This window comes from Podarcis raffonei, chromosome 2, assembly GCF_027172205.1.
Source record: "Podarcis raffonei isolate rPodRaf1 chromosome 2, rPodRaf1.pri, whole genome shotgun sequence".
Lineage (NCBI taxonomy): Eukaryota > Metazoa > Chordata > Lepidosauria > Squamata > Lacertidae > Podarcis > Podarcis raffonei.
In genome coordinates this window covers 106,328,426-106,341,425 of record NC_070603.1, presented here as the reverse complement: position 1 = coordinate 106,341,425, position 13,000 = coordinate 106,328,426, and the positions used below count along the sequence as shown (strand labels likewise).

The 13,000-nt window shown below is 43.7% G+C and overlaps 1 protein-coding gene across 7 annotated transcripts in view; it reads right to left on the bottom strand.

Annotated features, from left to right (window-relative positions):
• Positions 1-5,270: 5,270 nt before the first annotated feature.
• IHO1 (interactor of HORMAD1 1) overlaps positions 5,271-13,000 on the bottom strand; it is a 50,364-nt gene continuing 42,634 nt past the window's right edge. For all 7 annotated transcript variants that reach the window (XM_053378481.1, XM_053378478.1, XM_053378484.1 and 4 more), the window contains 2 exons: positions 10,794-10,900; positions 5,271-6,709 (listed from right to left, as the gene is read on the bottom strand). In XM_053378481.1, coding sequence (XP_053234456.1) covers positions 5,708-6,709; positions 10,794-10,900 — 1,109 coding nt within the window. In that variant the 3' untranslated portion in view covers positions 5,271-5,707. The remainder of the gene's footprint in view (positions 6,710-10,793; positions 10,901-13,000) is intronic.

The following is a 13,000-nucleotide window of genomic DNA, read 5'->3' as shown; positions in this document are numbered from 1 at the left end:
GCATGCAGCAGAGGCCCAGGGCACTTATCTTCCTTTGCTTACAGGAAGGTTAGATGGCATGGCATCAAGCAAGCTTTATCCCACGTTTTCCAGTGCGATTTCCCCACCCCCTTCCTTATCTCAACAAGTGCAATATTTTGGCGAAGCGGGTCTGTTTCAAAAGACCACCCAGTCTATAATTTCACAACCTGTTTACGCCATGATGGCTGTGCCCTGCCTCCACAATTGGCGGCAGCAACGCATCCAAATATTAGTTGCTGGAAAGCAGATGAGAGTGCTGTGTTCGAATCCTGCTTGCAAGTTTCCCACAGGCCACTGTGGGGACAGGATCATAGCTGTCAGCGTTTTCCTTTTTTTAAGGGAAATTCCCTTATTCAGAATAGGATTCCTCGCAAGAAAAGGGAAAAGTTGACAGCTATGGACAGGATGCTGGATTAGACGGGTTAGTAGGGCTCTTACGTTCTTAATCTGAATTTGCTGGGGTGTGATTGAATCCCACCTGAAGATTGCAACTGTCTGAAAGCACCCCTGATGGGCCACTGAGGGATGGAAGATCTTAGAAGCTTAGAACTGTAGAGTTGGGAGGGACCATGACCGTCATCTAGACCAGGCTTTCCCAAAATTGGCCCTCCAGCTGTTTCGGGACTACAACTCCCATCACCCCTAGCTAACCGGACCAGTGGTCAGGGATGATGGGAACTGTAGTCCCGAAACAGCTGGAGGGCCGAGTTGGGGGGGTGACTGATCTAGACCAAACCCCTGCAATGCAGGAATCTTTTGCCCAACGTGGTTGCTAAGTGAGACCTGTGGTCTGATCCAGGTGTGGCGCACTGCCATGGCGAGTCCTAGCCTTGGTGCAAATCAAGGCAAGATGGGGTGCAGGGAAGGAACTCCAGGGGAATACAGAATTCGGAGGTTACTCTAGCAAGAAACAAGCTGAAACAGAGCCCTTAGATAGGTGCAGCCTAGCTTTTCGCAGCACCTGTGCTGCTAGATGCTGTTCTGCTTAAAGTTCTCCATTTATTTATTTATTTATTTATTTATTTATTTATTTCCCGCCCTCCCCTGCTGAAGCCGGGCTCAGTGCGGCTAACAACAGTAAAATAATACAGCATTCTAAAATCAATTCATTATAAAATCAGTTCAAATCAAATTGATGGCAACCATTGGGCTAGAGTTCTGAAGAATTACCAAAGGAGGGGGTCAGGCTGTGCCTTGGCCAAAGGCCTAGTGGAACAGCTCTGTCTTGCAGGCCCTGCGGAAAGATGTCAAGTCCCGCAGAGCCCTAGTCTCTTGTGACAGAGCGTTCCACCAGATCGGGGCCACAGCCGAAAAAGCCCTGGCTCTGGTTGAGGCCAACCTAACCTCTCTGTGGTCCGGGACCTCCAATGTATTTTTGTTTAAAGACCATAAGGTCCTCTGTGGTACATACCAGGAGGGGCGGTCCCGTAGGTACAAGGGTCCTAGGCCGTATCGGGCTTTAAAGGTTAAAACCAGCACCTTAAACATGATCCTGTACTCCACCGGGAGCCAGTGCAGCTGGTACAGCACCGGGTGAATGTGATCCCGTGGCGAGGACCCCGTAAGGAGTCTCGCCGTGGCATTCTGCACCCGCTGGAGTTTCTGGGTCAGTCTCAAGGGCAGCCCCTTGCGATGGAGCCTCATGTCTTCTGCAGCGGAGTCTTCTGTGTCAGAGAATTGGCAGGGCTGCATCTTCAGGCAGGGGGACAGGAGAACGCTTCTGGAGCTAGCACCACATGTCCATCCCTTTAGCATCCTGGCCCTTATTTCCCTGCTGTTGAGGGATCTGGACCCCAGGGTAATGACACCACCAGCTCCCTTCTCAAGTTCTTGTGTTTGAGTAATGATGGCATAAGGGAAGGTGGGCTGGCGGGGGGCGAGTAGAGAGAGACACACACACGACGGCTATCGCACCAGCATTACCCATCGCTCTAAAGACCCTGCAGACTTCCTTAGTCATTTGTGTTGCTGTCACTTTCCAAGGAGCCGTTTGGCTTCCCCAGGGGAATGTTGACGCACTGATGGAAAATGTCAGCTTGTCATGTTTGCCCAACGAGGCATGAACATCGCAGAATTACAGAAAGGAAAGGCAATGATGGGACCCTGCGCCCATGAAAACCAGAGGCAGGACGCGCAGCGATAATTTTTTCACAGCTTCGTCTTCCAGGGGATTGAGATAAATTAAGTTAAGCAGCAGCTGGAGCAGCATGCATGGATCATGTCTCACGCAGACAGGCCTGGCAACTATTCTACACCACGCAGGAAATCGCCGCATAAGAAAAGAGCATCGTCTGCCCAATGTTGGGGATTTGAGATGGCAGGCCTTGTTGTGACATGCCACAGAAAGAGGTGGCCCAATTCTGTACCAGTTGGGGTATCGTTTTTGTAATTCTCTCTCATCGAAAAAAGTTCCTGCAAATTAATAATATTAATAACACCTGCAAATAGGGATAGGAAGAACTGTCAAGCTCAGGTCTCTCTCATTTCCCCCAAACTTAACTTCAGATCTCTAGATTTTGGAAGCAAATGATTTTTTAAAAAGATCCTCATGAAAATTCCTCAGCATTTTAGCGTAAATTTACCCTAATAAACACAGTTTTGACTAGCATACACATTTCTGCAACCGATTTTCCCGAACAGACTGCATTTTTGTTTTTTCATGTAATTTTTTTATACACACTTTTACCTAATATGTGCATTTTTGGGAAAACTGGCTTTCAAAGTGCATTGCAAAATTGGGGTATGTGAGAATTTTGAAGGATGGCTGTTTTTCAGTCCTCACATTATTTCAAAAAATGAGGATTTGAAGGGTTTATCTTTAAATACAAACTTAATCAAATCCGTCCCCATAAACTACCACAGGGAGAAAGTTGCTAATGCAGCCTGCTCTCTGCTGTGCTCATTTTCTACCTGGGTTTCCCCTTTTCGCAGGGGATAATTCACGAATATCTCTCCACCCGCTCTCTAAAGTGGTACAGTCCATTTTACCACCTCAGCAAGGCTCTACCACCTCATTTCCACACTTTGCTGCATGTCTAAACTCCTGGTTTCATACTCTAATCAGCAGAGTGTTACTGCTAATGCACTCCTAGCACAAGCGTTCTGTCCTCTCTTCCCAATTTCCCAAATTCCTCCTAGTTTTAAGGGCTGGTTTGGCTGGTATCCTCAGTAAATGAGCCCTTAAAATGGTAAGAGGCCTGGGAAGACATGTGAAGAGTACTGCATGCCACACTGCCACAGATTTCCAGGGACCGACAAAAACCTGAAATATGCTTTGAATACTAGACAGCCTTCCTAACCCTCCTCCCCCAATCCTATGAAAAAATACAAATGGTTAAATAAAAAAATGGGTGCAGAAAGATACTGACACACTCGTGTCTTCCATTACTTTCTCTTAACAAATATTAATAAATAAAAAAACCCAAGCTGCTCAAACTGGCAACCAAACCATTCTCCTGGAAAACTCCAAATCATGTGTTTTGAGGTGTGGCTTTTGAGGGAACAGTTCTGAGCATGCTCAGACTGCCCTTCAAGCAGCCCTACTAGGCTCCATAGCAGGAGGGAGGCGGGACTACCACAAAGGGGCTTAAAAGCAGGCAGCCCTAGTGCTCAATTTCCACATATTTTTTCTGCCCAGAGACACATCGGAGGGACCCTTTTGCCTTAGCTATAATTTTGGGATTAGGATTGGCTGAGCATTACAGAGACCTGGTTGTCCAGAGAACAGTAGACTGGCAGAAACGTCTGCAAAGCTTCTCAGCGTTCAAATAAAAGTATAAAATGTGTGTGGGGCGAGAAAAGAATATGCAGCTTTGAGATTTCTTGGGAATTTTGCTTTCGATCGCTTGACATTCTCCTTGGGAGGGCTGCGTCCCAGTAGCACTTGTAGACCGGCCTCCACTGCATTTCCTTCTGCCCCCCTTGCTTTTGTGCAGTCACAATTGCCTCTCTACAGACCGTACTATCTAGGGCTATCCTTTTGTGATGAAAAGGGCATTCCTGGATATAATTTTGATATGCTGGATATCGGAAAATCCCAAACTGATCTCCAGGTTGCCTTCATCGCAGGCTGAAGCGTCACATAAAACGGGACTCTCATACCCTTGAAAATACGGATTTTGGTTCATTACCAACATCCCTTTTCGTCTGAGATATCTACCGCTGGTTTGGGGACTTTGAGAGCTGCTTGGCAAGTGTAAAATTAACTAAACAATTAACCTCATCTTGCTTTGATGGTTCGCCTGTTTCTTTGAAGTATTTATTCTTGTATAGATTAATTGGGGGGGGCGTCTGTTTCTTCACTATCTGCATATTAATTGATTTTAGCTTCAAAGGTAATTACTTCTGCACAGCTGGCGAGGGGGGGGGATCGTTAGCATTGGCTGATCCTAAACTAACATACAACACCGAGCCCAAAACCAAGCCAGTGCTTCAAGCCCAAACTTCTCTTTTAGCATCTGCTTTGAAAAAAAGGCTTTTGCCACTGTGGAGAGGGGTGGATCCCATCTAGGTGACCACAAAATGCTTTTGCCTCTGATCTAAGTAAAAGTTTCTGTGCAGGATTGGCTTGCAACTAGCAACCCTGCAAAGTAAGGCAAATGTTTTTGGGAACATTTTTTTTTTTTTACATGGCACAGTATTTCCCATTCTGAAATTGCCTGCTTATTCGGTCTTTCCTCCTTCTGGGTTCCATCAAGAAAGATGCTTTTCCCCACTGAAGAGCGCTAGACTGGTGTAATACATAAGTTCAAAACATGCCTCAATTTTCAGGGAGCGAGAAGCTGCTGGAATCATACCAGGAGGGGGAAAGCAATATGGAAAAGAAAGTGTTCTCCATCTCAACATACTCAGGCATGCTTTCTCCAGCAAATACCACTCCACAAAGGACTCTTTATCACACATACACCAACAAACCACATGGTGCTGCTTTCCCACACGTCTGTGGGATGTGTGTTACGGCAGCAGGGCCAATTACAAGAATGTTTCCAACTTTATTGGTACCACACCAATAACTATCTATTGGACTTTTATTATGCACACTTAACTAACACCTTTCAAACAGTCACATCAGAAATAAAAGCAATTACATCCAAACCTACTGTACCAGCACTGCCCGAAGTAAGCAATAACTGCTTTATTGGACGCAACACACATAACAGGTTTTTGTTCTGTTTTTAGATGACACACTTTTCGGGGAGAAGAAGGATATTAAAGGGCCTGTTGAGATGTCATAGCCCTTTAAGTGTCTCATCTCCTCCCATCTCCTTGACATGGGAAGAAAATGAAGGCAGATCTATGCTGTATTTTGTTTGAACATAGTGTATCTCCCAAATGCCACCGCAGAGGTCAGTTATTCTTTCTGGGGATGGATTCTGTGGGGGGAGGCAGGTTCAACGGAGTTCCTGCTTTTATTAGACTATGGTACAGCCCAAGATCAGACTGTAAAGGATGAGGAAGTCTGAGACTTACCCCAGGTTTTCTATCTGGTTAAGGAACATCTTAATAGGCCCAATACATTTTTTTTTAAAAGGAAGCCAGGTATAGATAATTTTGCTCAAGGTTATAGTGATGCATTCTGAGAGTTTTGCAGAAAGGAGCATATTACTGCTTGTGATGCACACATTTTTTTCATAACAACCTTTAACTAAGATGCTTACATACAAGAAGCATCTTTTAGAGAACACTCTTAATCAGAAAAATCACTGTCAAAAAATAACGGGCAATATGTTCTAGTCTTCTGCTGGGCTGGTTTACCACAAGCAGATGAGTAATCATCAGAGAGATTGAGCCATCTCACTTGGTTTTCGGAAAAAGAGCTTTCTGGAGAGGAGCCTGCCCAGAAACTATTGTTTTTTGAACAAGAAAGATCCACTTTCTTTTTAACTCCGGACGTTACTGGCATATTTGGTATATTCTGTGAATTTTCATGGAATTGGAGCAGAAGTTGTGGAGACTTGATGGACTTAGAAAACCCTTGTCTGGCATTAGTAGTAACCTTTGAATGATTTCCTCCTTTCCTGGAGGAATAAAGTATTTTCTTCTCGCTATATTTTTGGGGTTCTCTTTTTATCCTGCTTCCTCCACCTTTAATTTGCATCATGCTCTCTCTGGCCAGCTTCATATTTTTGTGGCTGTCTGCACTGTCGATGTGAGTCCAGTTCAACTGTGGCTGCTTTGGCGTGTTAAGTCCCTTTGCCCGACTGCCTTTCTTGATCACTTTCCTCAGTGGTGTGGATAGACTTGGTCCTTGAGTATATAACAAGCATTCCTCGTGGCTGCCTGCAGTGGTGTCTGCACTGGAGCGGCAGGTGCAATGAAGACGGTCAGCATCACGGCTCCCAGCCCCAGAACGGCTGCTCTGCTGAATGTCAGCATTTTCTTTGCCCTGTGAGGCTGCGGCAGTAGAAATGACCAGGCTGCCTGGAGGAGCATCACTCGAGTGGGAATTGTTAGGTACCTGTCTGGACATCATGTCTGGGGAAGTCTGGGAAACACTGTCCTTTATATGAATTGGTACTCTGGGTGCAGAAATGAATGTTTGCAAATCAGCCAGAAGGCTAGGGAGCTGCAGGTGTTCTAAACGCTCACAGAGCTTCAAGTGTTGCTCTTTCTGCTGAGCTGTGAGCTGCTCCAAACTCTCCGTCAGCGATTGCAGGCTGGATTTCAGATCTGAGATCTCTGTATCTTTCTGCGGAAAGTGATGAGGGGAGTAGAATCATTAAACGGTATGAATTAACAATCTAGAACAGAAATGCTTTCAATTCTAAAACAAAACCAAAACAAAACAAAACGAAGAAATAGTGAAGCGAGCATGGATCAACCGATGTTCTAATTAGCCCAGCATCCTGTTCTCACAGTGGCCAACCAGATCCCTGTGGAAAGCCCACAAGCAGGACCCAGGAACAAGAAAACCTTCCTCTCCTGTGGTTTCCAGCAACAGCTTTTCAGAAGCATTATTACTTCCAAGTATGGAGACAAGAAGGCCTTCTTAAACGAGCAATGCAAACAAATAGAGGAAAACAACAGAATGGGAAGAACTAGAGATCTGTTCAAGAAAATTGGAGATATGAAAGGAACATTTCGTACAAAGATTACCATAATAAAGGACAAAAGTGGTAATGACCTAACAGAAGCAGAAGACATCAAGAAGAGGTGGCAAGAATACACAGAGGAATTATACCAGAAAGATATGGATGTCTCGTACACCCCAGGTAGTGTGGTTGCTGACCTTGAGCCAGACATCCTGGAAAGTGAAGTCAAATGGGCCTTAGAAAGCATTGCAAATAACAAGGCCAGTGGAAGTGACGGTATTCCAGCTGAACTATTTAAAATTTTAAAAGATGATGCTGTTAAGGTGCTACACTCAATATGCCAGCAAATTTGGAAAACTCAGCAGTGGCCAGAAGATTGGAGAAGATCAGTCTACATCCCAATCCCAAAGAAGGGCAGTGCCAAAGAATGCTCCAACTACCGCACAATTGCACTCATTTCACACGCTAGCAAGGTTATGCTTAAAATTCTACAAGGAAGGCTCAAACAGTATGTGGATCGAGAACTCCCAGAAGTGCAAGCTGGATTTAGAAGAGGCAGAGGAACCAGAGACCAAATTGCAAACATGCGCTGGATTATGGAGAAAGCTAGAGAGTTCCAGAAAGACATCTACTTCTGCTTCATTGACTATGCAAAAGCCTTTGACTGTGTCGACCACAGCAAACTATGGCAAGTTCTTAAAGAAATGGGAGTGCCTGATCACCTCATCTGTCTCCTGAGAAATCTCTATGTGGGACAAGAAGCTACAGTTAGAACTGGATATGGAACAACTGATTGGTTCAAAATTGGGAAAGGAGTACGACAAGGCTGTATTTTATCTCCCTGCTTATTTAATTTATATGCAGAATACATCATGCGAAAGGCTGGGCTGGATGAATCCCAAGCTGGAATTAAGATTGCCGGAAGAAATATCAACAACCTCAGATATGCAGATGACACAACCTTGATGGCAGAAAGTGAGGAGGAATTAAAGAACCTTTTAATGAGGGTGAAAGAGGAGAGCGCAAAATATGGTCTGAGGCTCAACATCAAAAAAACGAAGATCATGGCCACTGGTCCCATCACCTCCTGGCAAATAGAAGGTGAAGAAATGGAGGCAGTGAGAGATTTTACTTTCTTGGGCTCCATGATCACTGCAGATGGTGACAGCAGCCACGGAATTAAAAGACGCCTGCTTCTTGGGAGAAGGGCAATGACAGGCCTAGACAGCATCTTGAGAAGTAGAGACGTCACCTTGCCAACAAAGGTCCGTATAGTTAAAGCCATGGTTTTCCCAGTAGTGATGTATGGAAGTGAGAGCTGGACCATAAAGAAGGCTGATCGCCGAAGAATTGATGCTTTTGAATTATGGTGCTGGAGAAGACTCTTGAGAGTCCCATGGACTGCAAGAAGATCAAACGCTTCCATTCTTAAGGAAATCAGCCCTGAGTGCTCACTGGAAGGACAGATCGTGAAGCTGAGGCTCCAGTACTTTGGCCACCTCATGAGAAGAGAAGACTCCCTGGAGAAGACACTGATGCTGGGAAAGATGGAGGGCACAAGGAGAAGGGGGCGACAGAGGACGAGATGGTTGGACAGTGTTCTCGAAGCTACAAACATGAGTCTGTCCAAACTGCGGGAGGCAGTGAAAGACAGAGGTGCCTGGCGTGCTCTGGTCCATGGGGTCACGAAGAGTCGGACACGACTAAACGACTAAACAACAACAACAACATGGAGGCAGAACATAGCCATCACGATACCTCTCACTTTCATGAATGTGGACGAGTGCTGATAATTTACTCAGCTGAATAATTTACTGAGCCGATAATTTATTGACCTGAATGACATTTCACATGCATATTTTACCTATTGGAGTAGAAATTGGGGTAGAAATTTCCGTTATTAGAAGGTAGTAGATATTAGTCAAAATCATTCTCTTCCCCCCCTTTTTTTGCAGCATCCCTATTCTTCATTGACTTGTTTTAGATTCATTCTATTCCTGTCATGGCTTTTTCTCTGATCATTCATGAAACAGTGTTCCCAAATTATTCACCTAATTTCATTAATTTTATGACATTCCTAACTTCTCTTTTTTGACTCAAGAAGTTTCCTTATTTTCGTAGGAGTTCCAGGTTCTGAAAGCTACATTTTTAATATATTTGATTCCTGCATAGTACAGTTTTGAAAGCTGACATCTTAAACAGAGACAGCTCTTTGTGACCCTGGTTGATTAATTCCATCCTTGAGACCCTTATTAACCCGTGTCCCTTGTTAGGCTGACTTCAGAGGTGTTGCATTGGCATTCCAGGGCAAGATAATTTATTCTGCAAATCAAAGGCAAGAGGGTGATCGCAAGAGTATAGCAGCACTGCTCTGAATGTGCCTGATGCCTCTTTTTCATACAGAGCAATTCTCCTCATAGGCTTGAAAGCACCCACTCACCTGCAACAGTTAAGAATTACATGGGGGCAATCTAGCAGTTTGAAAGCACGTCAAAGTGCAAGTAGATAAATAGGTACCACTCCGGCGGGAAGGTAAACGGCGTTTCCGTGCGGTGGTCTGGTTCGCCAGAAGCGGCTTAGTCATGCTGGCCACATGACCCGGAAGCTGTACGCCGGCTCCCTCAGCCAATAAAGCAAGATGAGCGCCGCAACCCCAGAGTTGGTCACGACTGGACCTAATGGTCAGGGGTCCCTTTACCTTTACACTACAAACAACTAAAGGTACCTCCAAGGTTTCAGTATTTGCAAAAGTAAAGTAGATTAAAGCACCCTGTCACACTAGTGCAACAAATCCACTTTTTAAAGGACTTTGAGAAGTTGGGAAAGAGACAGAGAAAAGCATTGTAAAGTATGGAAAAACGCATGATTAATAGAAGGATGTTCCACTCCACAAGCAAATCAGGACACACGCCTATTGTCATATGGCCTCCTCGCAAACAAATCAGAACAAATGTGCAATAAAGACCCAATTTAAACTAACTTCCATGTAAGCTTTGTGCAAGCAAATTAGGATGAATGCTTAATAAATAGGTCATCCTGAGGAGCCCTAACAAAAATGTAGTGGACTGCTCTGGTAGTTTATGTTTTCTCATCAAACGTGTGCTTGGAAGGGAACTTGCAACTTTATTATTAAGGGGGAAATGATAATGAAGGTGATTTTTAGTTTCTTAATAAAACTGAATATCATTGTTTTTGTTAAGTCCACTCAATCCCAAGAAAAATATGTCAATTCCAGACCCACCCTGTTTTCCAGGGACAGTCCTGGATTTACAGAAGCTGTTCCAGTTTCTGATTTGATCCCAAAATGTCCCGCTTTTCCCCATTTTCATAGGATAAATTTTGGATGGTATGAAACAGGACACCCCTATTTTCACCAGAAAAAAATGTTGCAAGGATACACAGTTCCCCTGTGAAAAGTCCCCACTGCCTGAAAGAGGAGTCTATACATAAGTGATACTTTGGAAAAAATAATAATGGTGGAGGGACCAATTTATTCTGCCAGTTGTGAACCTGAGTGTTGGGGGTTTTCTTTTTGGCATTTTGGAGTCTTGTTTGTGGCAAACTACAGTCCCTGACAACAATGCACTACAGCTCAAAAGCTGGTTATTATTTCGTTACAGGAAATGTACAGATGTGTCTCTGAAGGCACCATCCGATAATTAGTCTGCATTTTCTGAAGAGAGAAAAGGAGAAGTAGGGGCAGAGTTCAGCTAAATAAAGTAGAACAATCTCCACACTTACGTTTTCCAGCCTTTTCTTCTCCACTCCTAGTAATGCTTGTTCCATTTCATTTTTGTCTCTCAGAGCATTCAGCACCAATTCATAATAGGATTGAGACGTTTCTTGCACTAGACACAGAAATCAATACAAACCACATTTATCCTGTCACATTTACTCTGTCAAAGATAAAATGCCACTCAGTGTTTCTCAGCGAGGTTGGAATGAAATTGTATACTGTGGGTTATGAAGTGGGCGCAACATTTCACAACGAGAACTAGAAAATGTCTCCACCACCACCACCACAGTGTTATTTAAAACTGACACAATGGTGCTTCCAAGTGGGCATGTGCAACGAAGGAAGATTCATTTTATAAATGTTATAAATGTTATAAAGCCCACTTGCTTCTTCTTTTATACATACAGATCCCTAGCCCAATCTCTTCCATATAATTCCAAGTAATTCAAGGCATTTTCACAGCACATCCCAACCCAATACACGTCATCATGCCACAGTTCTACCAATGACTAAGATGAGACATGTGCGGAAGGTTCTTGGAAATGCCACTTTTGGAAATGGCACTCAAAAGGCAAAACTTTTGTACAGTTTGTATAGTGCATGCTTGTTAATCAGAACAACAACCCCACACTATGAATAACAGAGCTGGAAAGAACTTTTGAGGCCCATCTGGTCCACCACATACCACATTCCACCCCTCCCACAAAACCCAGAGCCCCGTTTGCTGCAAGCAGGAAGTAAGTGTACAGTGCCAATGATATACCCACAAAGGGATTAGCTACAAGAGAAGTCAGAGAAGGGGGAGGTGGGGTTATGGGTTGTTTTGTTTTTATTACGTATTTTGTGTTTTTATCTTGTATTTTTATGCTGCGAACCACCCTGGGATCTACAGATGAAGGGCGGTATACAAATATTATTATTATTATTATTATTATTATTATTATTATTATTATTATCATCATCATCATCATCATCATCATCGTGGTTATTTGCTTGGTTTTTGGTACATAACACATAGAGCATGCATCAGCCGATGCAAGGTCTAGCTATAACTGAAAGCCCATGAAGTGCCTCTGCCAATAACTTCAAATCGGCCACTGCTATCTGCAATAATTTTGATCGTAGTTAACAGGCCTCAGTATACAAATTTTGGGTTCTGTGTATCCTGCATTTTTACTCAGGCATGGGAAAAGTGCCCCAAAAAGTGCAAAACTTTGTACAGTAGTTAATTTCCTGAAAATTTTTAGTATTGACTAATTATATAGTGCTATGTACTCTACGTATAGCAAGAAGAAGAGGAGGAGTTTGGATTTGATATCCCGCTTTATCACTATCCTAAGGAGTCTCAAAGCGGCTAACAATCTCCTTTCCCTTCCTCTCACACAACAAACACTCTGTGAGATGAGTGGGGCTGAGAGACTTCAGAGAAGTGTGACTGGCCCAAGGTCACCCAGCAGCTGCATGTGGAGGAGCGGGAAATTGAACCCGGTTCCCCAGATTACGAGTCTATTACTCTTAACCACTACACCACACTCCCTGCCAGAGAAGCCTACAATCTAAAAGGCTACACAGGATAGTCAACACAGGACAAACAGCAGAGGAAGAGGTGATGGAGCAGTAAATGAGGAAATTTATCAATTTATTTCAGTCACAGTCACACACACACACACACACACACACACACAAACACACACACAGCATTGGAAATAAAAGATTGTGGCAACTATTGGAATTTTATGTTGCTGTGCTTGTTTTTGTTCTATGATGAAACATTATGTAGACCACTTTTGTTGTGGTTTCAGGCCTAATTTGGGGATATGGGTGGCTTTGGCCACCCTGCTTAACATTGGAGAGGGTGACTCATCAAAATGGGCTTCAGAAGGAGAGAAGGGATTCTAACAGAACGATCACCTTAGTAGAACATTGAATTCCTCCTGATGTGTATAGCTAATAACCAATGCCAATGAGACAGGAAGTGGTACATCTATTCTGACCTTTGTTTTCATATATGATACCCATTTTACATTTTTAATATATTCCACCCTTTTCCTAACCATTCACATTTTGTCAGGAAAGTTGATGCTTTTCAATATTTCACTGAAGTCAGTAAAGTCAATCTTGCAGCTTATCAAATTCAAGATTATCTCCTGTTTACACACTGCTTCTTTCATATAATCCATCTGGCAAACTAGTGGATCTCAGGGTATTTTAC